Source organism: Ictidomys tridecemlineatus, chromosome 3 (assembly GCF_052094955.1).
Source record: "Ictidomys tridecemlineatus isolate mIctTri1 chromosome 3, mIctTri1.hap1, whole genome shotgun sequence".
Lineage (NCBI taxonomy): Eukaryota > Metazoa > Chordata > Mammalia > Rodentia > Sciuridae > Ictidomys > Ictidomys tridecemlineatus.
In genome coordinates this window covers 215,224,915-215,249,479 of record NC_135479.1, presented here as the reverse complement: position 1 = coordinate 215,249,479, position 24,565 = coordinate 215,224,915, and the positions used below count along the sequence as shown (strand labels likewise).

Here is a 24,565-nt window from a genome sequence, read left to right as displayed (position 1 = left end):
CCAAAACCAGTCTCTCTTTGTGGGAGCCAACACACCCGGGAGAGCTGGACTGGCCCTGGGTGCAAGGAGGGCAGCGAGCAGGCAGGGCTGCTCCAGGGCAAGGTCCCTTGGGGCTGTAGACCCCAGAACCAGGACAGCTCGGCAGAGGCCTGCTGTGCCCCTGCAGACAGACACAAAGCCCACATGTCAGCTGCAGGAGTGCCCAACGCTCAGTGACAGGGAGGTGGCGACTCCCACAGCCCCAACTGAGGAGGGACCAATGGGGAGAAGCCTGCCCCTGCAAGGAGTGCCAGGAACAGAGCCGGTGAACTTCACCAACCATGGTAAAGGGTCAATAATGCCACCAACAGAAGGAGCTCCTCAGAGGAAGCCCTGCTAGAAGCCCGGGGCCAGCATCAGAAGACTCCAGGATCAGCCCAGTGCAGGGGCAGGAGACTGCGGCCTCAGGGCACTCCCACCTGGAGGCTCCTGGCTCAAGACAGACAGACAGTGTGGGCTCAAGTGAGCTGTGTGGGCAGGACCTCCTGTGCTCTTCTGATTAAGCCTGATGTGATGCAGCCTAAGTAACAGGATGTTAAGCAGACCCTGAAGCTCATTCTCAATGTTACTTTTTAAAAAAGACTCAATGCATAAGAATGGTCAAGCACTGTTTTAAACAGAACAGGCAGCAAGAGAGCAGGACCGCTTCATCTCAGAGCGGGTTGGAAATAGCCCCGGAAGCAGGTGGCAGGAGTGCGAGCCCTCAGGCCAGCAGAGAGCAGCAGAACTGCCCCACCTCCTCCCGCACACAGCTCCTAAGGTCAGTTACAGGTTAAGAGAAACACCACAGATGAGCAAAGAGGAACCAAAGGCCACTACCACAGTGACAGCTGCGGACTTCACCAGACACCAAGGGAAAGAAACCAAAACTATGGGGACACGGCTCGCCTATGGGACTGGCGAACTCCAACAAGTGACTAACGACCAGCGCGAGGACAGCAGGAGCAGCAGTGGGCGTGCACGGCCAAGGGGAGTCAGGTGGAACCCACCAAACTCTCAAGGGCCACCATCCTCTGGCACCTCCACCCAGGGGCACGAGGACCACAGCCCTGACGATCTGGCGACATGCTGCAGGTGTCACTGGTGGGAGTGAGCAAAGCAGAGCAAAGGGACAGAAAGTGATGGGGGAGGCTGGGCACCCAGGAGGAATGGGAAGGGCAGCGGACACGAGCTGGTCCTCAGGGCTACAGAACAAGCCAGTGTAACCCGAGGTCAGGAGCAGAGCCATGTACTGATGGGAGTTCAACCATCTCAACCCAGGGAAAATCAACACCCACAGAAAACATGCATTCCCAAAGACCCTAGGCCCCACAGAATAGCTCCCGGCCTGACATGTAATGTCACTGAGATCACAGGGTACAAGAGGAATGTAAAAAAATCAATCAAAGGTTTTAAAAAGTCAGTAATACTTTTATATACTAGAAGTGAGAGAATATTCCATTTAGGATAGTATTGAAAACTATAAAATACAGAAATAAGTTTATCTAAAGCAAACACACACACACAAAACCCTTCAATATTGAAAACCACATAACACTGGTGATTATTAAAGAAAATCTAAATAGATGTTGAAATATACCATGTTCACGGACCTGCAGAGCCAACACTGCTGCAAACTGACGTGTAGTGCAGATTCAGTGCAATCCCATCATAACTGCCGCTGCTATTCTTAAAGAAAGTGATGTGCGAATGGTCAAAATTATACGGAAATGCCAAGAACCAAGAACAGCAAGAGCCACTGAGATGGAGGACGTGTGTGTGTCTGCCTTCCAGCCTCACCTGCAGCTGCCACAACCCAGACAGGGTGCGCTTGCCAAGGTGCAGTTCAGACCCACCCCGGAGGTCTCCTGGATGCCACAGCCAGCCAGTGAAGAGAGCCTTCACCAGGAATCTGCAAAGGGAAGGAGAGCGGCCCTCCCACTGACCCACGGCAGACAACATGAATGCGAATCCAGACCACACAACAAAGAAAGCATCCTCACGACCCAGGGTTAGGCAAAGTTTTCTCAAGTAGGACACATACACCATAACCACATAAGAAAATAGAGAAGAAACTTCTCAAAATCAAACTCCTGTCATCAAAGAATCTTTTTTTCTAAGAAAACAAACGGGCAAGCCATGGTCTACAAGAAAATATTTGTGAACTCACAAATGACCAAGGACTGGTCCCTAGGACTTATAAAGAATTGCTCAATAATAAGAAGGCAAAGGGCCTCAAGAAAAATGTAAGTCACTGAAGACAAAGCACATGAAAAGTCTCTGCCACAGCGTGAGGACTAACTGCACCATGACCCCAGGCCAGGGTCGCCAGACAGCCAGGCCTGGAGACACACACCTCCAAGGCTGCAGGCCACCACAACTCTCACACAATGCCGCTGGAGGTGCAAGTGCACAACTACTTCAGAAATATGTCTGGCAGCTGCTTGTAACACTAAACACACACCTACCCTATGACCCGACATTCTATTCCTAAGTATTTACACAAGAGCAACAAAAACATGTCCACAGAAGAGTTGAAAAGAATGTTCATTACAGTCTTATTCACAGTGGCCAAAAATGGAAAAATCCAAGCGCCCACAAACAGAAGATTGGGCCACAGAGATGCTTCTTTGCCATGAGGGGCATGGGCTACCGCGTTGGGCAACCTGGCAGGAAGACAGACACAGAGCACATTCCACGGGACTTGGCTCACAGGAGTCACCAAACCTGGCCTTCAGACAATCACAGCTGACCACTGCGCTCCCTCTGGGAGCTAGGAAGGGAGATATCCTGAAGGGAAGGGATCTCTGGGTGACGGGAAAGGTCAGTGCTCTGAAGGGGACTTCAGCTGGAAGTGTTCTGACCTGTTAGACACCAGGGTTCATTGTATGTAAATACAGTCTTCAAAAGGGGGGACGGGGAGGAAGTTTCCATAAACCAACCGAACTCCAGCAGAATTATTTGGTGTGAAGCCTACTGAAGCCTGCAACCTTCTTCGGAATCATTTAAAAATTGTTGATGGATGGACAGGAAAGGATAAATAGTTACATAATAAAGACAGGGTTGGTTGTAAAATGCATGTGGTGAGTACAAGGGTGTTCACTATAAATTCTTCTCACTTTTCTGAATCAAGTTTTTGAAATTAAAAAAAAAAAATACTAAGTAAAAACAACTTGGGAGATGTAGCTGTAGCTGCATCCAGAGGCCAACGTATAGCCTTTCGTTGCTAATGAAAACAGAGGAACTAGGTCCTTAAAACAAGTCTAAGGAAAGCCAGCACAGGAGATTAATAAAACAGACAGTCATTTGGAAAACAAGAATAGGAATGACAATTACAAATTTTCTGTATTGGACGAGATAAAAAGTCACCAATCAGAAATGGTGGTGGTGCAAAGAAAGACTGATGGAGAGAACATGGCAGATGCTTAGGAACAGGAAGCACACACATCCCCAACTCGACATCAAGGTTCAGAGCTGACTTGGTTATTTCAGGGGAAGACATGAGCAGCAAATAATCAACTCCAAGACAACAAAACAACCTGGCACAGAGATGAAAACTTACACTTCCCAAATACATGTTAGAACCACAGCCCCGCTGGGCACAGTGGCCACACCTTAATCCCAGCAACCCCGCAGGCTAAGGCAGGAGGATCCAAGTTCAAAGCCAAGCTTGGTAACTTAGTGAGACTGTCTCAAAATTTAAAAAATAAAAAGGGCTGGAATGTGGCTCAGTGGTTAAGTGCCTCTGAGTTCAATTCCCAGTATCAAAAAAAAAAAAAAAAAAAAAAACCATACCCCAGGAATGTTCAAGTCTGAATGCCCAGGACCCATTAACTTTTACCTTACTAAGAGTATTTTGTACAACTCTGTGATAAGGAATTGTGAAAAAGAAAATGAAGGAATGAATCATTTCTTTTAAAACATACAAAGAGTGACAAAAACAAGAAATCAATTATGGAAGGAACCGAAAACTGCCCCAAGCACTGCCTCTGAAAAACATGACACTTTCTTTAAAATCTTCAAGAGTCACTTGATCCGTATTTCAACATGTAAGGATATGAACACGTTCCAGATCAATTTTACAAGGTGGCAGAATAACACTAAAAACATAACTAATAAAAAATCACAAACAATTTTTGGTATTTTTCCAAGAAAGAAGAAAATCTTTAGAAAAACATCAGCAAGTATCCAGTATCACAAATAACTACATTTTCCCAACCAAAAGGAGCAAGGAGAGAGGCGTGGCCTGCTGGAGAGGTCTGGCTGGATGGAGCAGAGCTGCCTCCCAGAGGCCCTGGAGGAGGACCCAGAAACAGGTCCTCTTGACCAACAAGGGGACAAGCACGGCAGCTTTCCAAGGGAGCAGACCCTGACCCTCGGGGGCTCACAAGAGGTGGGCAGCTGCACCCCGATCCAGGACAGCCCACTGCACTCTGCTGTGTGCGCAGGCCTGCCTAACACCCTCCAACACCTCGGTGGTCAGCGGGCCACACCAGTGGTCATGAATGCAGCTGAAGGATCCCCTTGGGTGTCTGCCTCTGGTTCCTGGTGCCCCCAAGTGGGGAGTACAGCTGGTGCAGAAGCCCAGTTATGGCAGAGGTGCTGCCAGCTGAGGAGAGCAAGGCAGGTGTGGGTGCCCAGCAGACGGGGCATAGACTTACTCTGCAGCCATCGCTCCCTACGCAGCCTCAGCTTCTCCTTCTTGGGCAAAATGGCCTTTGCCTCAGCACCTGAGGAGAGAGAGTAAGTGGGTGGGTAATGAGCGTCCAAGACAGTGTTCTGCTCAAGCAGGCAGCCCAGAGTTCCCACAGGGAGGCTGAAGAGCCTGATGTCGAGGCCAGGGCAGCAGTGCCCCTCACCCAGGCCGTTGTGACTCACAGCAGCTGGGCCATGCAAGCCCTCAACTTCCATAGGCTCCGTGTGGCACTGGGGACAGTTTAGTGTGCCAGCACAACCAGGTAGCTCTTTAAGGCAATGGCCACAGACCCCTGGACTTCTCCCAGAAAGCCCAGGCCATTACTAACAGGAAGCCTCCCTTTCTCTGACCCACCCCAAGCTGACCTTCAGGACTGACTACAGGACAGCCACACACTAAGAGGCTAGTGGACAGCTTGCAGGGAGGAACCTGAACTGGGCAGAAGCCTGTGGACGGGTAGCGGGCTCTCCAAGGAGATATCCCCCTGAGAGCACAAGTGTTCTTCCAGCGTGGACAGGAAGGTAGTTACATCCAGTGTCTGCTCTTGGCTGTACCTGGAGGGTGTGTGCCAGGGACTGGAGGAACACCATCTGTTGGTCCCATAGCATTGGGGTTCCTGGGACTCCATCTAGGAAAGCTCTCAGCCCACACCACAGCCCCAGTGAAGGAAGAAAAGAAGGATTCCCGGTGGGGTCGGGTGGGTGGTGCGAAGGCAGCCAAGATGGACACCTTCACTGTCAGGGACCCCCAATGCTGGCCTCGTGCCCACTAGCCCCATCTGGTCTGAGGATGACAGAGTACTCAGCTGTCATCGGCTGCTTGTCCCTTCCATAACCAGGCTGACCACATTCAAACTAAGAGCCAGATGCAGCCAGATACAGGCCTTGCTCCCCAAGGCCCACACTGCCACCAATCACCTCCCGCACCCTAGGTCTTCTCCACGTGCTGCACCTCAGAGAATTCTGGAGGAGCACACTGTCCCAGGGCGGGGCAGCAGTGGGAGTGGGGCGTGCTCCTGTAAGCTCAGATAAGCGAACAGCCTGGGCCCCACAGATGCGTCAGTCCAGCGCCGGGTCTGAAGCCCTGCCAGCCACTTCTGAAGGTGATCCACTCAGCACAGCTTCACTGGCTCCAGGGCAGGGGAAACAAGCACAAGCTGCACACAACAGGGAGGGCTGCTGGTCCCCTGCACAGCGGAAGCCACCGCCACACTGCAGTGCCACAGAGCCTGGGCCAGGGCAGCTGTGCCCTCATTCAGGGAAATGAGGAAAGCTGGAGCAGTGTGTGCCAAGCTACAGACAAAGGCCCAGGGACAGCTTCCCGTCAAGGGCTGCCAAGCACCCTGTGCCCTCTACCACTGACCTACCTCCCACCCCACCACCAGGGTGGCCCTGAACTTGGGATCCTCCTGCTCTGGGTTGCTGGGCGTACAGGAATGCACCACTGCACGGGGCTCTGACTGATGTTCTTAAAACATCAGGTCACAGGCAGAGAAGATGACCCTGTGAGAAGACACTGTCTACATGCTCAGGAGAGGAAACCAGGCCTAGGAGACATACACTGCCACTTAAGCCACAGGGTAGGTGGTGCTGCTGAGGCCCCTGGGCCTGCTGGAGACGCCCACCTCCTCAGGAAAGATGCAGCCAGATACAGGCCTTGCTCCCCAAGGCCCACACTGCCACCACCAATCACCTGTGAAGGCAGACGATCACTCTGTGAGCTCAAGCTGACCACCCGAAGCCACTCAGAACTGGCTACACTTCAGCTAGGAAACTGATGAGCTGGGTGGGGTGCTGCATGCCTGTAATCACAGCTACTCAGGAGGCTGAGGCCCTCAGCAACTTATTGAGACCCTGCCTCAAAAATAAATAGGGCTGGGATGTAGCTCAGAAGTAAAACACTCCTATGTTAAATTCCCAGTACCCAAAAAAAAGAATGTGACAAACTGGCCCCACTTCCTAAATGGGAAAACTGAGGCTCAAAAAGGGCAGTAACATGTCCAGGGTCACAGGGAACTGTTGTGGATGAGGGCCTCAGTGCAATGTGATAGCTGGGCCCTGATCAGAGAGGTAGAGCAGTCTCAGTCTGGGCTGAGTGGAGACTTCACCTGTGTGCAGGGGACCACATTGCTGAAGGGATCCTGGGAACATGGGATCTGGAAGTTTAGTCCCCCAAATAAACCAGGACTCAAGATGTGGTCGCAGGTGTAGCTTCACTGAGCTACCAGAAAGGGCACTAGGCCTCCAGCTGCAGGATGTGGGACTTCCCAGGCCCATCATGCCCATGTGCCCCCAATGCACAGACCTGGGCAGGACCAAAAATCGTGTGCCCTGTGGTGACCTCAGCTTATCCAGAAGTTAGCTGATGGTGGACACAGGCTGGACAAGCCAGCCCTGCAGAGGCCTGGGCAATGCCATTTGGAGCCTCAGGCAGCTCCAAGACTGGCACTGCAGACAGCCACAGCTCAGAGAGAGACCAGGTGGGCTATCACCAGCAAGGAGACACTACCTGTGGCCGGTGCAGAAGCAGGACTGAGGACAGAGGCCAGGACTAAGCACTGGGCTGCAGGAGTTGGCGTGTAGGACAAGGGGCCCCTCACTTGTCACTGAACCCCTCACAGGCCGTGTGTCCTCAGACAATGGGTAGAATGAACTTTTGCCATGATGTGTAAGTTTATGCCATAAACCAGAGAGAATGGTCACCACCCCTGGAGAAGAAGACCACCCTACAGGGAGCCCCACAAAGTGCATCCCTGGCTCAGTCCTGCATGCAGGAAAAGGAGCCTCACTGGCTGGGCACAGTGTGCGTGGCGATGAGCTCATTGTGTGAGGCTCTCTGCCCAAGTCTGCTATAGAGCAGAGCAAATAGAGCTCCCTGTGTCCTTGGCCTTGACTGATTGTCCCAAGGTGACGTGGTTGCAGCCTCAGGCCCACTCTCCCCAGAACACGTCTGTACGAGACTCTGTCTCCTGACTTCTGATGCATGCAGATTTTCCTGGCCAGCACAATAAAGAACTCACGGTGTCTAAGGACAAACAATACAGAAGCAAGTTCCATCAAGCTACGTCAGACATCACTTCAAGAACAGGCACGAGCTCCATGCCCTGACTCCTAGGGGACTCAGGCCCTCTCCAGAGCTACGAGCCAGAGTTGGATAGTCTGTGTCCTTGCTTCCAGATGTACCTGGAGCCAGTTTGCTCTCCTTCTCGCTCACCCCTGCCCTCTCACCGCCTATCTGAAGGGAGAGGCTAGAACTGTGCACACCTCAGCCCAGGTGGAAGGCGGGCAGGGACAGGAATGGTGAGGTGAAGGGTAGGCAGTGGGGTCCAGGGCTCCTCACAGCTGCTCCTCTGGCTGGTGGGACAACCTCCTAGTGCACAGTACCCCAGCACTGCAGCAGGTACAGGAGTGGGGTGGCAGACCTGTGCACAGGCCAGTGGCCAAGGAGGGAGGGAGGGTAAGGTATCCACGTGGCTGGGCACAGCATCAAACCACAAGTAAGGTGATAATAGATCCTGAAGGTTGGGTATCAGGGATGTTGTGGGGCTCAGGGCACGGAGGGCACGGAGGGCACGGAGGGCACGGAGGGCTGAGAGGAAAATGGGACTGGCCCAGCAAGGACAGTGCTGGACAGAGGAGGACGGCAGCCCAAGCGGACTGCCCAGTGGTGGTGCACCCCAACCGCAGCAGGAATGGATTCTCTCTAGTGATCCCTGCAACTCTTCTGTAATTCTGAAATTACTTCAAAAGAAAAAAGAAGAATCTAAGACCAGTGGAAACTGACCCAGACAGTAACCTGCCTATGTCATGCTGAAATGAAGGAAGCTGGAGCAGGCCAGGTCAGGAATCCTGGCGAGGGTCCCTCTAGCCTGGCCCCTGGGAGCTCCCAAACATGCATCTCCATGGTACCCAGGAAACAGGACCCAAACAGGCCATTCCCACAGAGCTGGGGTATGGAATGCTGACTGCAGAGGCTGCTCAGGGCCACTGCAGAGGCTGCTCAGGGCCACTGCAGCAGCCCTGGGGGCTGCAGACTCTGTAGGCTGCAGACTGGTTTGTGGGCCGACATCTGCCCCCACCTCCTTGGCCTTTGGACAGGCCCATAGTCACCTTGCAGACTGACCCCCCACACACAAGATTTATAAGGTTGCAACTCTTGACAACCCTATGGGCACAAAGCCAGGCCCAGGCCCGCTCAGCAATAGGGCAGGTGTGTACACCCCACCATGAAGACAAGGGGCCTTGTGTGACGTCAGCTGGGCTATTTGATGTCTGAGCTCTGAACAAGGCACACAAAACAAGCAAACTGATTAGTGGCTGCTGCCAAGCACAGGCCACTCTGTGGAGCAACTGCAGCAGAAGCAGAAGCTGGGGTGCAGGCCCTGTCCTGACCATGTCCATGACCAGCAACACTTCTGAAGAGGGACAAGGTGACAGCCTCGAGGGGCACATCATCCCAGCCTGAGCTTCTTTACTAGAGAATAGAACTCGGAGCAGTGCCAAGAGTCCAAGCAGGCCTGGCCCAACCTGAAGCACCATCCGACCCAACACAGCTTATTCTCAAGGACGAGCAAAACGCCCCAGAACTGTAGCGAATCAAGCCAGCATGAGCAGTCAACCGAGTGCTGGGAGCCCAGCCTCATAGCCTGCACCCTGCATGCTATGCCAGGCCACCTCTGCACAGAGGCCCAGAGCTCCACTGGGTCCTTCTGGCTGCTCAGTCCATTCCACACCATGCCAGAGAAGCCAAGTTCCCAGTGTGTGTCAGCTGTCCATTCTGCCAAGACAAAATATTTGAAATAAATGGCTTAAAGGAGGAAAGACTTATTTTGGCTCACAGATTCAGAGGCTCTGGTCACGATCCGTGCCTTCACTTTGGGCCTGCGGCAAGTGGAACATCACGGCAGCATGTGTGTGCTGCAGGAAAGATGAGAGGAGGAGCTGGGCTGCAGCTGGAGCTCAGTGGTGCAGCACTTGCCTCCTATGTGTGGACACTGGGTTCCATCCTGAGCACCACACAGAAATAAATAAATAACACAAAGATACTGTGTCCATCTTCAACTAAAAAAATATTAAAAGAGAGAGGGGGGGGGAAGAGGAGGAGGTCTCCAACATCCCTTCAAGGGCACGCCCCCAGTGATTGGCTTCTTCCTATCAGGTCCACCTCCTCTAGTCTCTACCAGCTCCCAACAGCACCATCAGCTGGGGACCAAGCCTTTATGTATGAGCTTTGGGGGACATTTAACATCCAAATCACAACATCTCCATTAAATCAAACCCTGCGGAACCCTACCCAGTGAGGGGCCAGTCATTCCCTCAATGGCTCTAAAATGACCTCCATGCCGCTCCCTGTAGGATCATCTCTCAACAGCCCAAGATGTCTAGCACCTGGCAGGGATCAGCTAGGACTGCCCAATGCTGCTCAAGCCCTGGACCAGTCTCAGTGTAGGGGAAATGTTGGGGAGAATTGATGGATCACCCCGCAACAGAAACTCTGGGGCTATTAATGATGACTGCGGCTGACTAGCCAAGAAGGTTGAGGAGGACGAGCCTTGCTTAGAGCAGGCACTGTCTGCAGTCTGTGCCAGTGTCTAGCCTGGGCGGAAATTCAGCGCACCAGCGCCTCCTGGTGACCACACAGATGCACAGCGGAGATGAGTCAGAGTGGGCACAGACTGAACTCTTACAGGACACCAGGCCTGGGCCACACCGCACACCCCAACTCCTCTCTGAAGCCTCATGAGGGCCCAGAAGGCAGTTGACAGGGGCTCACCTGAAGAGGGGGCATGGCTCAAGAAGGCAGCTGGGCGGCCAAGGCCATGACTGTCCAAAGTCACCGGGGTTTCCAGAGCCGCCTCCAGAGGGCTCCAGCTGATGACAGCACTAGGGGAGGGTGGTTCTTGAAACAGCCTCTCTGACCTTGATCCTAGAAACACCCACCATGGCCCTGCCTCTGCAAGTGGCTGTAAACAACTCTGCTGTCACACCACAGCTCCCTGCAATGGCCTTGGTCACCAGAGCCCACTTGGCAGGCAGACCCCGTGGCATGGCCAAGAGCTCCCAGCCCAGAGAGGATAGGTGGCTCTGAGGACCCTCAACAGGAAGAGTGAAGGTGAGATGCTGCTAGCAGTCCTCCTGGAGGCAACACCCCCGAACCCCCTTGTGAACAGCAGCTGCTCCAAGGAGCCACACCACGCCAAGCACATTGCTCAGCTGCACGGAGCACACCAGGCTCCTGTGATGCCCTCTACAGAGCTACCAGGAAAATCTGTGCACCAGACTTCTCTGCAATAGTGTCAGCCTCTGCTCCCCATCTCACACAGGCCTGGGGACATCTCACCACGACCTCCAGCAAAGGCAGCTCTAGCACAATGAAAGGGTGGGGGTCACAGCCTCACTCTGGACACCAGGACAGGCCTGATGGAAGGTGCACATGGATATGAGACAGAACTTAAAAGCACGACAAAAGCCAGTGTGGTGGCCACCCCTGTAACTCCCACTACTGGAGAGGCTGAGGCAGGAGGATCACAGGTACAAGTCTGATCTGAGCAATATAGAGAACATGTCGCAAAAAAAAAAAAAGTTAAAACAACAACAGAAGAGTTACAACACACATGCATACAAAACAAAAACAAATCTTACCATAAAAAAATTTAAAATCTTCACAAGGTAAAAAAATAAAAATTACATAAACAAATTCAAAAGGAACTACTAGTGGGGGGATATCATCTGCAGAAAATAAAACAGGACCCTTTCTTACTACATACTAAAAGCCTACATGGGGCAGGAAAAAGGCACAAACGGGCAGCAGCTGGGGCTGGGGTTTTGGCTCAGTGGTAGGTCCTTAGCACCACAGTAAAATAAAGGCATTGTGTCCAATTACAACTGTAAAGTAAATGTTAAAAACAAAACAAAAACAAAAATCAGGCAGGAACTGAGGGACACTGGCCTGTGGAACACGTCATAAGGAACTGCACATCTTGGGCTGCACCTGTGGCCCAGTGGTAGCGCACTTGCCTGGCATGTGTGAGGCACTGGGTTTGAGTCTCAGCACCACATATAAATAAAATAAAGGTCTATCAACAACTAAAAAAAAAAAAAAAAAAAAAAACAAAAACACAACTGCCAACTGCACATCTTGCCGGGAGCAGTGGTGCACGATTATAATCCCAGCGGCTCACGAGGCTGAGGCAGGAGGATCACGAGTTCAGAGCCAGCCTCAGCAAAAGTGAGGAGGTAAGCAACTGAGTGAGATCCTGTCTCTAAATGAAATACAAAAAGAGCAGGGGAAGTGGCTCAGTGGTAGAGTTCAATTCCTGGTACCCCCCCCACACCAAAAAAAAAAGAACTGCGCATCTTGTAAGATAGAAACCACTGTCCTCTCTCCATCCTAGCAGGGCCCAGGTCTGGACCCAACGGGCATGTACTAGAGGGGCACTGTGACCAGGACTCCTAAGGGCAGCATTTCCAAAAGGCCACGTGGCGACATCCAATGTCCTAAACGTTCAACTGAGCAAAACCCCACCATGGTTATACCTCCAAATATGTAAGCTTCTGTTCACAAAGATGTGCACACAAAGACAATCCCACGTTGACAATCACATTGCACAACCAACAGAACCTCTGCACCTCCAAGAGGAACGCTGTGGGACAGGCAGGAGGATCAAGAGTTCAAAGCCACTTCCCAGGACATTACCAGGAGGCAGTGCTTCAGGACAAGCCCAGCACCAGAGGAACAGGGGTGCCTCTGAGCTGCACCTTGTCTTTCTGCTTCCTCGTCTCCTCTGTACCTCTGTAACCAAATAAAGAAAAACTCAAAGGCATTTTTAAACACAGAGGACAAACTACCAAAATCAGAGATAATGCCCTGGAAGAAAACTGGCAAGACTGTCAACCACAGGGCTCCATCAGCACCAGGTTTCCTGGCTCGAAGCACCCTTTCTGTTGGTAAGAAACCTCTCCCGGGATGAGTTCTCGGGTGCCTGAACCATGCTGCAGGTCAAGGGGGGACTCCAAACCCTCTGACTGACTCATAACAGAGACCCATGCAGTTCCCAGAGCTAGAAGGCCTTGGACAGTAGTCCACATGGGCAGCCCCACTCCTGTCCTGGGATATAAATGGGAAGAGCTGAGCCAGACATAGTGGCACACGTCTGTAATCCCAGCCACCAAAGAGGCTGAGGCAGCAGGATGGCAGTTTGAGGCCAGCCTAGGCAATTTATCAAGTCCTGTCTCAAAATAAAAAGGACTAGGGATAAAGTTCAGTGATAAAATGCCCCCAGGGTTCTACCCTCTATACCACAAAAGAAGGAAAAAAGAGAGAGAAAAGGAAAGAAATAAAACTGTCGTCATTCACATATATGACATCGCTGTGTATGAAGAAAACCCAAGAAAGACCTACAGATCACTGGAATTAGGTGAATCCAACCAGACACTAGTACCCTTAAGCTAAGTGCACACAGCCGCTGAGGCAAAGGGCAGCCCGCCAGCCACACTGACCTGCGCAAGGAGAGGAAATAAGGCACTGAAACAGGAAGTGCCCCCGTCACCTCACTGTGGCCAGCAGCACTGACCTCAAGCAGCGCAGGTCAGCCTTGTCACAGCAGTTCTGGGGCCACCTCTGCATCAGCTTCAACTACCCATCTTTCTGGGGGAGCATCAGCCCAACTACTACTTCATTCATTCTTCTGCTCAGAACACAGACTCCCTGCAGCCAGGCCCATGGGGACGGTGCCAGGCCCTGTGCTGTGGTCTACTTGCTGGTCAGGTGCACAGAGAACACAGGTGAAATCCACGGTGCTTCCCACAACAGGAGTCCAGCCCAAGGAGTTCCTCAGGACGTCCCTGAAGACCTGCCTGCCATGCACCACACAGCAGCACAGCCTGGAACCAGCATGTCTGCAGAACCCAGCAAGGGGAGGAACCGCACACCCACACCAACCTGCTCTAACGCCACGCGGCTTGAGGTGCCTGGCCCACAGCTGCCTGGCAACCAGCCACATGGAGGGAAGCCCACGGCCAGGCATGCACACAGCGTCCCTCTGTACTGCTGTCTGGGAGGGTTGGGCTCAGAGGACAACCTGCAGCACACCCAGGACAACCAGCCTCACTGGTCCTGCATGGGCACCTGCATGAGGGGTTTGGAAAATACCCATGGTAAAGACACAGGAGGGAAGCTGACAGGTCAAGGGCAGAGCCCAGCAGGCTCAGGATAGCATCCACTGGACCCAGAGGCAGTAATCTGCATTCATCAGCAATAGGCCCCCCATCAGCCCAGCCACCCAGCGGCGGGCTCTATGCACCCTGCCAGCCAAGCTCCACCCCAGCAGGGACGTGCTGAGGACTTCCAACAGCTGCAGCCGCCCCAACCAGAGGGCCACCATTCAAGATAGCATCCATTCCCTCAGGAGCACAACTATGAATCAGCTGGAGACAGAGCCACAAAGAAAGGAGGATGCAGAATTGCCAGGTCAGGCCCTTGTCCCTGACAGAAAGTTCCAGAAATGACCAACATCTCGCCCATAGAAGGTAGCTCTAACCAGACACCTCTCCTTCCCTGTGGCCAGAGAGCCCGTGGGACAAAGCTTAGTCAGGGTCCCAGTGACTGCTAGGCACTGGCTGCCTCCTGAAAGGGCAGGGCGCCACAGCTCTGAACAGGCCGGTGAGCAGGCCAGAGGCAGGGCCCAGTCCAGAGGCCACGTCAGAGGAGACCAGGCGTCGACTTCCTGATACTGCAAGTGCTGTTTCCTCACCACTGAAAGTCATCTCCTACACGAGTGATTTTCAGAGGAATCAGGACTCTAGTGGCCACATCTCTGCCACAGCTACAGCATGAGGAGCACTGAGCAGAGTGACCCCAGGGCTGGCTCCACATCTGGAGCGGGACAGGCTGAAGGGGCATGCCAGCTGTCCCGCCTCCTCTGAGACCCCTCTGGCTCCCAGAGCCAGACAGCCAGCATTCTCTAGTCCCTCCTGCCTCCCCTGCTGGAGAGGCCGCCGCTGCAAACCCTGGCCTTCACAGTGGAGGCTTTCACCACCACCAGCAGGAGAGGAGTCCCCTCTGTGCCCAGGTGGACATCCCACACGATCCCTTCACAAGCTGCGGAGCACAGGGAGCACTGAGGTGGCTCAGGAGGGGTGAGCCCAACCAGCCCCTCGCATGTCCTCCTACTGCTGCATGTTCAAAACTGTTCATAAGGCCTTTAAGCCCAGCAGGCGGCTCTAGTCCACTGTGCTGTCTGGAGCAGGTGACAGTCACCACCATGTGCGGGACAGGGAGTATGAGGGTCATGAGCTTCACAGGCACAGCCTTGCCTTGTCACCGGCCTGGGCTGGCCCCTACAGCAGAGGTCACAGGGTCCCTCGGCACCATGAGGATGACAAATGGCCAAAGAAAGCTCAGACTGCCGGGAAGGAAGTGGTGGGCAGGACAGAGCCCAGCCAGCTGGCTCCACACTGGCTCCTAATCACATTGGGGCCAAGATGAACACTCCGGCACTGCCCTGTGCAACTGTGACAGCAGACCTAAGGAATGCCACAGCAAGGGCCACACAGAAACATTTCCTGAGCTAGTCGGGCACCCTGCCAGGCCAGTGTCTGGACAAGGAGCTTCTCACAGGGAGGCTTCTGCCACAGCCCTGCCATCACAGCTGTCTCCTAAAACAATGCCTAAGATAACCCTCCAAACCTCCCCAGGTTCCAGGCAGCGTGAGGAGCTAACTGTCCAGACCGGAGGTCCCTGCATGTCTCCACCCAGGACTGCCCTTCAGCTAGGCTGCTCTAAAAGAAAACAGCTTTGCTGCCCTCTGCTGGACAGAGGAGGGACCACAGCCTCACAGGAGACTCAGAGCAGATCACATGCACAGGGCAGGGGGATGCTCACACATCCTGCCTTCTGCTTGGAGATGAGCTTCCTGCCCAAAGTCAGCAGACAAGAGCACCACGGCCATCTGATAGGCTGGAGTGTGGTGCACAGGCTGACTGAGGGAGGGGCACAGGAGGCAGGGACTCCCTAGACCCGCCACAGCCCCTCCACCCCCTCTCAGAGAGAAGCCACTTCACACATGGTCCAAGGCGAAGCCTCTTCCAGCACAGGCCCTGGCCCAAAGACCAAGGCTACTCTGGTAGGGGGCGGGGGTCTTTAGGGGTGGAGGCTGACTGAGGGGGGATGCTCTGGGTCAGCCTCAGCTCACACCCACACCCTCCCCACACATTGCTGGCTGCAGAGCCCAGCAGATCCCCGCATGCAGCACAGAGCCCCTGCCTGTAAGAGGCTGACTGCACAGGCGCAGAGGGAAGCTGAGGGGCAGAAAGGGATCCCAGGCTGGCTGGCCCCCAAAGTTCCAGCAGAAACCACGCTCCCACAGGAGTCAGGCCAGCCACCTTCCGGGGAGCAGGCGCAGCCTGGCAGGCAGTGAGGAGCCCACGGCAGTCGCCATCCTCCCTCCCCCAGCCGAGCCAGACAGAGGTGCACAGGATTCTGCCATGTCTGCCATCTCTGACTGCACCCAGGCAAGGACGGCATGTGGGGAAAGTGCTGTGCTAATGCAGGCAGCCCGGCAGGGCACTAAATGGTGGCCAAGCCAGGGATGCAGTCCTGCGCACAACCTGCACCCACACGGCTCAGCCAAGGGAGTAGGCAGCCGTGAATACCCATACCTGCTGGGACCAGGCCCTGACCGTTTGAAGATGTGAGGTGATGAACACCAAAAATGGAAGCGGGGCTGGGAAAGAGGGAGACACGTGGTAAGGAGAGGCACAGCCTATTGCCCCAGGGACCCCAAGGCCTCTGGATACCTCAGCCAAGAAAAAGGGCCCCTCTACACCCATGGGGACTGCCTACTTGAAGGTCTGTAGGACTCACCCTGTGGGGCCAGCACTCTCACACTCCAGCACCAAGCTGGCCTGCAGGACAGAGGAAGTGTTAGGCCTGCCACCTTCCGTCAGAATGCTGTTAGGTCCAACAGTCACCTACACGGCCTAGGGTGGAAGAGGGAGGGCATGCACCAGAGCCCTGGGGCCCAGTTGTAGCCAGCCAGAGGCAATCCCCAGGAGATGAGCTGCACTGTATAAAGGCCCTGAAAGGCATCTCAGGATCCCCCAAGAACCAGTGTGGCTGGGCTGGGTGGCCCTGCAATCAGGGGCAACTTCTCCTGAATCCTCCCGGACACCCAGGCAGGAATCAGGACCCCAGGAATGCAGAGCCCCACTCCCCACACCAGGATACCAGTCTAGGACTCCAGCCCTTGTAACCCTCAAGGGTGGGCTACAGTGTGGGAAGCCCCTCTGAACAAACACCTTCCAGTCTTGATGCAGGGGGCTCCGCTAGTGACTGAGGCCTTGTCCCAGCTCAGATAGCAAGGCATGGCTTCAGGTATAGGCATACCCACTAGGGTTGAATTACACTCACCTGCTCCCTTGTAATCCTACCCCTTCTGCCCTTTTTCTAAGGAAAGTGTCCCCCCCAAATAAAAGCTCACTTCTGAATGTGCCCCTGTCTCTCTCTCGTCAACCTCTAGTGACTTTTTCTTGCTCTCCCTTGTGGGGATCTTGAGGCCAAGAGCCAGGGAAAGCCATCCTGAAGCTTGTGTAAAGGTAATTCATGTCTGTTTTACTTTGTGTCACCCCAAATTCACACGAGTGACCTTAGCTCAGCTGCCCAAGCTGAATGGGCTAAGGGAGCCAAAGACACAGACCACACCAGCAGAGTCTGTGAGGAGGCAGTGCCTGGCCCTTACTGAAGGCATTATATACATGCACTCTCCAAAGGACGTTGTGCAGCATGACCTCCAAGGCTTTGGCTGGCTGGCTGTCAGCTAGCCCTCGAAAGCACTTCTGCCATGGAGGAGACAGGGGAACCAGCTGAGCCTCAGGAGCTAGGCAGAGGACAGGGAAGACCAGACAGGGTTGAAGGAGGTCACTGCCAGGCAGGGTACAGTGGCAGCAAAGCTCCAGGACCCACAGGCTTTTGTGACCTGTCCACAGTGAGTACACAGTTCAGGTGAGCATAAGGATTCACAGATTCCTCCGGAATCACCTGGCCTGGTCATCTGCCTCCCTGGGTCCTCCCCAGAGGAGCAGGGAACCAGCATTTGCCGACCGTGTCTAGGCCTTTCTGGACAGGTAACCCCAGCAGCTATGAGGCAGGTCTGTCACCACCTTATGGACCACGGGACCGAGGGTGGACAGTGCCCTTGATCACAGGACTTGTGAGCAACAGTTAGGCCTGACCCCACTGGGAGTCACATCCACAGAACAGGATCACCGCCCGCTTGCCAATGCCAAGGACCACCTCACAACAATAAACTCATCTTAGCCTCAATAATCAGCAGAACTTAAGAGGTAAATGCCATGACCATCTCCAATAGAGGAGAAGCCCAACAGAGGGAAGAATCATCAGGTGTCTAGCCAAAGCCACTGGCTGGAGGGGAGCAGAGCCCTGAGCCCCTCAACCATACCCAAGGCTCTATCCCATGCCAAAACACAGTCACTGCTCTGACACGCTCAAGGGTTCCTGTAGTCCCACCCCAGGGCTGTCATAGGTGTAGAAAGGGCTCCTTTCTGGGGCTGGGGTTGTGGCTCAGTGGTAGAGCACTTGCCTAGCATGTGTGAGGACTGGATTCTCAGCACTGCATATAAATAAAATAAAGCTTCATCAACAACTAAGGAAAAAAAAAACGTTTTTATAAAAGGGGGGCCTCTTTTGCACCCTGATGTCCTTAGAAAAGTAAGGACCTCTCTGAGTTTGCTCCTGGAAAGTGACATTTGTGGTTGCTGTCTTCCAGGCTCAGGAAGCCGATGCCACCTGTCTCAGCTATGGCGACCTAGAACTGTCTGAAACACCTCAATTCAGTACGAAAGACAAGGTGACCCCAAGTGAATGCAAATCCCCACGCCCCTCTCTGCCAGTGCAGGGCTGCTACTTCCTAGGTACATAATGAGCCTTGGTGGCTGCAAGGACCTCTCTACCAGGGAACCAGGAGGACCCAGTTGTGCATAGTTCAGACAAAACCAGAGGACTCCATGGGGCTCAGGATCTGTCCAGGAGACTGGGAGGTGGGAGGGGCTCTGATGAGAACCCCAGCCTCAGGGTCCCTGAAGAGTATGAAAAACAAGGTTGGGAGCCCTGAGGCAGGACTGGTGCTATGCATGCTAAGGGTGCCTGGTGGTACTGGTGCCTGCACAGAGCCATCCTCTCAGCAGGTGGGCACTCAGGCCTCTTCAAGTCAGGTGTCCTGAACTCACTGAGATAGTTCAGACCAGTGGTGTATTCATTAGCAGCCAAGGACCTGAAAACCACAGATGGTGGAGAGCCCCGCACTTGTCATGGATGACCAGAACTCAGTGGAGCTTGGTCAGCCTGAGCCCAGTGAATCCAGGGAGCTCAGGGCTACATTTCCCTCACACTCAACCACAAGCCTTACTGTCCACCCAGGAGGGTGCTGCAGAGCCACAGAGGACATGCTGTAAATAGAGGCATTTCTCTCCTGCCCAGTAGCCCTCCTACGCCCCATGGATCTTTCTGGAAGGACCAGGGACACCATGTTGGGCAGGTGCACCCCCATGTGTAGGATAGCTCGAGAGGGACACACCTCAGGGGCAGGAATTCCAGAGCCCAGTGGATCTCAGAGCACCTGGCACAGAAATGAGAAGACCATCTCTCTGCATAAGAGAACCGAGGCTGAATACGCAGAGGGGTCAGAATGAAAGTGAACTTCACGTCCACCTGACATACAACAAAGCCTGTTTCACAGTTGGGAAGGGGTTGCTTTAAATAGTGCAGCAACACACAGGGAAGGGACTGGAAAGAAACCTGGCCGGAACTGCTGCTGGAGAGAATCCACCAGGCCGCCAAGGTGGCCAGCTCTCTGTAGCAAATTTAAACACTCAAAAAGTTAATTGCATAGAACTATGAAGAGGTAGCCTCTACAATACATAAAGCACTCATTCAAATCTAAGGAAACTGACCAAAGTGGCTCCAAACACAGACAAACCTTGAGAGAATGAGTGAACACACAGGTCATGGAAGCAACCGTAGCTCCTAGGCTCCAGTCTCAGGCAGTCCTGGCTCACACTGCAGGCCGGGGCACAGGGCAGCTCCCACCAGAACTCCCGCAGCAGTGGGTTAGCAACATAGTCAAGGAACCACGGGGACAGGATGCAGCCCAGAAGCAAAGCCAACAGCTGCTGTCCACTCCAGGAAATGTGCCCTAAAACTCTGTAACAGGAGGAAGCCAAGACAGAAAGGACAGCAGGAGACTCAAACACCTGTCCCCAAGCAATCCTAAAGACCCAAAGCAACAAGACAGGTGAGACCCCTGGAGATCCACTGACATGCAACCCCACCTGAGGTGCAGTTACAGCTTACAAGAGCTGCCCACAAGCAATAGATGCAGACCTCAAAAACTCACAGGAAAATCCCAGGAGCTGTGTGTGTACTCACCCAGCAAGAGGTGCAGGAGACCAACCTTACACGTAACTGAGTCACACTCCCTGGCTGGGTGCTGAGGCACTCAGTCGCAGGAATGTGGCAGAGCTTTCCCCACCCTTTTTGAGTGCAAGGGTCCGTGTCTCGTGCATGGGTGTGTCTTGCTATAGCCCCATGGGTCGAGCTACGCTCACCTGTTCCTTTGTAATATAACCCCTTGCCCTGTTTAGGATAGAACCTAAAATGGAAGTGCCTTGTGTGTGTCCCCTTCTTACTGTGCCCTTGGGGGTGGCCTACCTAGATGTCAGTCAACCTGCCAACAGTGGACATCATGAAGATAGACTCAGCCCACTGAAACTGACCCCTTGCCTCATCTGAATAGCTTCTCCTCAATAAAAGGGGTCAGCGCATGCTCTCGCTCTCTCTCTTTCTGCGGACCCTTAAGGTCAGAGAGGCCATCACAGCGACCCAAAGAAAAAGGTATTTGTGTCTCTTGTGTGGTTATTTCGTGCAGCCCAGTTAGCCCAGTTTAACTGGAGTGACCCCTGAGCTTTTTAGTCGCGAGAACAGAAACCCGGCAAAGAGGTAAGAAAATTATGTACAGATTCCATGGAGTGCTGGGAGACCACAAAGAATGACTGTCAGGGCTGGGGCTGGGGCTGGGGCTCAGTGGTAGAGCACTTGGCTAGCACATGTGAGACACTGGGTTCAATTCTCAGCACCACATTAAAATAAACAAAGGTCCACCAATAACCAACAAAATATTTTAAAAAATGACTGTCAGAGTAGAAAACAAAAATGACAGCTACCTAAACTCTGAAGATTAAAGTGCACAATGGGAGGGTTAAAAAAAGACCAGGGCAAATAACCCTGCCCAGAGGGGCTGTGTTCCAGTCACATCCATTGCCGGTCTCAGGGCTCTGCTGTCCCAGGGCAGAGAACACCACTTAGGCATCTAAGAGGCTTCTCTCCAGAACACGTGGTGGTGGGTAGGCCCAGGCCTAGTGCCTCACCTCCCAAATGTGCACCATCAGGCAAGGCCACCCTCCACCCTGCAAGCCACAGCTCAAAACAGAAGCTTGGGCTAAAAAGGCTGCTTGGTCAGAAACAAAAGACACCAGGAGAATGCAATTAGCAAAATCCAAAATAGGGGGTATGTGACAATGAAAACAGCCAAGAGAAACAGTAGAGATGGCGGGAGGCAATGTGCAGCCCACGCCAGCACCTGACTTGTACAAGGAATTTGTGTGAGACGGTCAGGAAGCGGTAGTCGTATGTGTGCAATATTGAGTTTATCTAAGTTTATCTTCTTTTAAGAGCCCTTAAGAATAGACACTAAAGAGCTTAGGAATGAAATTCTATGGAGTCAGGCACCGCTTCAAGATAATTCCATACCTGTCTGCTGCAGGCGGTAATGGCCATGTGTGCTTCCCATCACTGTTCTACTTTAGCATTTTCAGACAAATCTTTTAACAGTACAGGTACCATGGGTAACCTACAGGGCACCCAGATCCCTCCCTCCCTCCTGCACTTCCCGGGGCAGCCACACACCTTTCCTGAGGGAGGCGAGGCTCCTCTGGTCCAGCTCCAGACTCTGCACCAAAGCACTGGGGTCTATCTGGGTCTTGGCAAAGATGTCAGTGTGGATGAACGCCCAGTCCTAGTCCCCAAAAAGAAAGAAGACATCAGGCTGGCTCCATGTTTGAGAGGGAAACATGTCCCCACTCTTCTCTGCCAGGGAGGACCTGGGTGTACCTGTCCCCAGAGCAGGCTGTGCCTGGCCACCACTTTGCCTCCATGCACAGGCAGTCTCTGCTCCTGCTACACCTCCCGACTATACTGCAAGGGGCAACCTCAGGGGGCAAAGCCTCACCAAGGAGCCAGCTCCCTCCAGCCCCTCACGGGCTTTCTACCACACTCCCACTTCACAGGAGATTCTGCCCTCCAAGTCACTTCCAGCACGCTGAAGGGGGAGGGACCCATGCCACCTGGCTCCTTCAAGGCCCAAGCTCCATGACCCCTACAGGGACGCACCATGACCCCCAGGGAGGATTCCCCTCTTGCAGAAGCTAAGGGCACTGAAGATGATGGCAGGTGGAAGAAGAGATGAAACCCAAACAGAAAATGTGGGCCCGGTACTGTACCATCAGGGATGGGAAGCTGAGGTTGGAGCTCTGTACAGACAGAGCCTGTGGAAACAGTTCTCGGCTTCCTTCAGCCTCTCACATGATCTAGTCACTTCTCACAAGTGCCTCTGGCCAACCAAGGGCAGCAGCACTGGGGAGAAGCACTGGCGGTGCAGCTGGATGGCAGAGCACGTGTGCTTAGTATCTGGCAGGCCCTGAGCTCAATCCCAGCACATAGGCGCGCGCACGCACACAACACTTAGGTTCTGCCTGTGGATCTTTATTTCCTTGCCAGCGCTCCCATGTCATGTGTAAGCTCTAAGCAAATCAGAATGCTTTTCTCCTGTCCCTGTGTCTTACATTGCCCCACCCAAAAAGCCCTAAGGTCAATGCTGCCTCCCCACCTGGCAGAGACAGAGACAGAACCAACCAGCGCCAAGCAGGGGCAGGGCAGGACCACAGCTACCTGCGCTTCTCCCAAGGGTCGGAGGAAGTTGGCAAGGGAGGAGGAGAGGTCGAAGGAAGTCGGCAAGGGAGGAGGAGAGGTCAGAGGGCTGCCCAAGAGGGAGAGGCCCCTGGGAGGGGAAGGGCCTGGTGGGTGCCCTCTGGATCACCATATGCCCAGGTCTGTACCCATACTGGGACACTTTCCTAGAGTGCCACTTTGTATCTCATCACTGCACAGCTGCAGAGATTAACACATATTAACACATATTATACTGTCTGGTTGTTCCAGGACAGGCAAACAGTATCAATGTAGAAATTAAAAATCCTGCTTCCCTCGCTACTCCACATTAAAGTTCAATGACTGCATTCTTCATATATCCAAGCTCTATTTGTTGCTTTTTCCTCCAAATATGCCTTTTTTTTTTTTTTTTTTTTTTTGCTTTCTGCTGCTTTTGAGACCAGGTCTGTTGGCACAGCTGGCCTCCTGGGCTCCAGTGACCCACCCACCTCAGTCTCCCCGTGCCCTGTGCTGTCGTAACCGCTCCTCCCTCTCACTGGGCTCAGTGTCTAACATTTTCAGAAACACTTCCAGGCTCCATGGCCCACTCTGAAGTCACATGTCATGTTCCCGCTTCCTGCTCAACTCACTCATGTGCGTCACTTCCTTCTCCCTGAGGTTAATCTTGTGTCCAGCAGGATTTGACCTGCTGCTAGAATCTCACAGGCCTGGCTAGCACAGGAGGAAAGCCAGAGCCACAGGGGAGATGTGGCCTGGACAGGCCAGTAGGGTGAGAGAGACTCCCCACAGCAACCATCTCAGCACAGGAAACTGTCCCCTCACAGGGCCTCTGGCCAAACTCTCTCCACCCTCACCTCACAGAAACGACCAGGATCTAGGGCTGGGACCTTGGTGGGAAGGAGGGGCAGGTGCCAGTGTGCCCTCCCACACCTCTGGATTACAGGGTGCACCCCTGTAATCCAGAGACTCTGAAGCTGAGCAGCAGAATGCAAGTTCAAGCCTATCCTGGGCAACTCAGCGAGACAACTGTCACAAGATAAAAAATAAAAGGGCTGACAGTGTAGCTCAGTGGTAAAGCATCCCTGGGTTCAATCCCCAGGACTGTCAAGAATGAAAGCCAGACAGACAGACAGACTGAAAGCCTGCTGAACTGGACTTTGGAAAGAATTAACTTCAATAAACACCAAATAGGATAAATGAACTCCAAAGAGAACAATGCAAAGAGATACACCAAGACACATCACAATCAAAAAGCTTAAAGGCAAAGACAAAGGCAAATTAAAATATGGCAAACAATAAAAGAAAAAAGTCACATCTTATACAAAGAAACCCCATAATTCTAACAGCAAACTCCTCATCAGAAACAACAGGGGCCAGGAAGCCTGGAACCACACATTCCAGTGCTAAAAGATTAAAATGTCAACCAAGAACCTGTCCAGAAAAACTATCCTTCAGAAACACAAGCAAAATGAAGACATCCCTAGATCAACCATGGCTCAGAGAATCTGTTCCTTGTAAGAAGTGCTAAGAAGGCCAGGCACGGTGTGCACACCTGTAATCCCAGTGGCTGGGGAGGCTGAGGCAGGAGGATTGTGAGTTCAAAGCCAGCCTCTGCAAACAACTAAAGCTCTAAGCAACTCAGTGAGACTCTGTCTCTAAATAAAATACAAAATAGGAGGGATGTGGCTCAGTGGTTGGGTGCCCCTGAGTTCAACCCCCAGTACCCCCACCTTCCCAAAAAAAGAAGTGCTAAGAAGTTTCTGAAGGTGAAAGCAAATGGTAACAGTAATTCAAACCCACAACAACACCAGGAGCACTGGAAGGCAGGCATGT

At 53.2% G+C, this 24,565-nt stretch overlaps 1 protein-coding gene across 3 annotated transcripts in view; it reads right to left on the bottom strand.

Annotated features, from left to right (window-relative positions):
* Slx9 (SLX9 ribosome biogenesis factor) overlaps nucleotides 1-24,565 on the bottom strand; it is a 37,247-nt gene that overhangs the window by 8,087 nt on the left and 4,595 nt on the right. For 2 of the 3 annotated variants that reach the window (XM_078044787.1, XM_078044786.1), the window contains exons 2-3: nucleotides 21,692-21,800; nucleotides 4,680-4,748 (exon numbers count right to left, since the gene is read on the bottom strand). In XM_078044787.1, the coding sequence (XP_077900913.1) occupies nucleotides 4,680-4,748; nucleotides 21,692-21,800 (178 nt within the window). The remainder of the gene's footprint in view (nucleotides 1-4,679; nucleotides 4,749-21,691; nucleotides 21,801-24,565) is intronic. The other variant, XM_078044788.1, reaches the window with a different exon arrangement.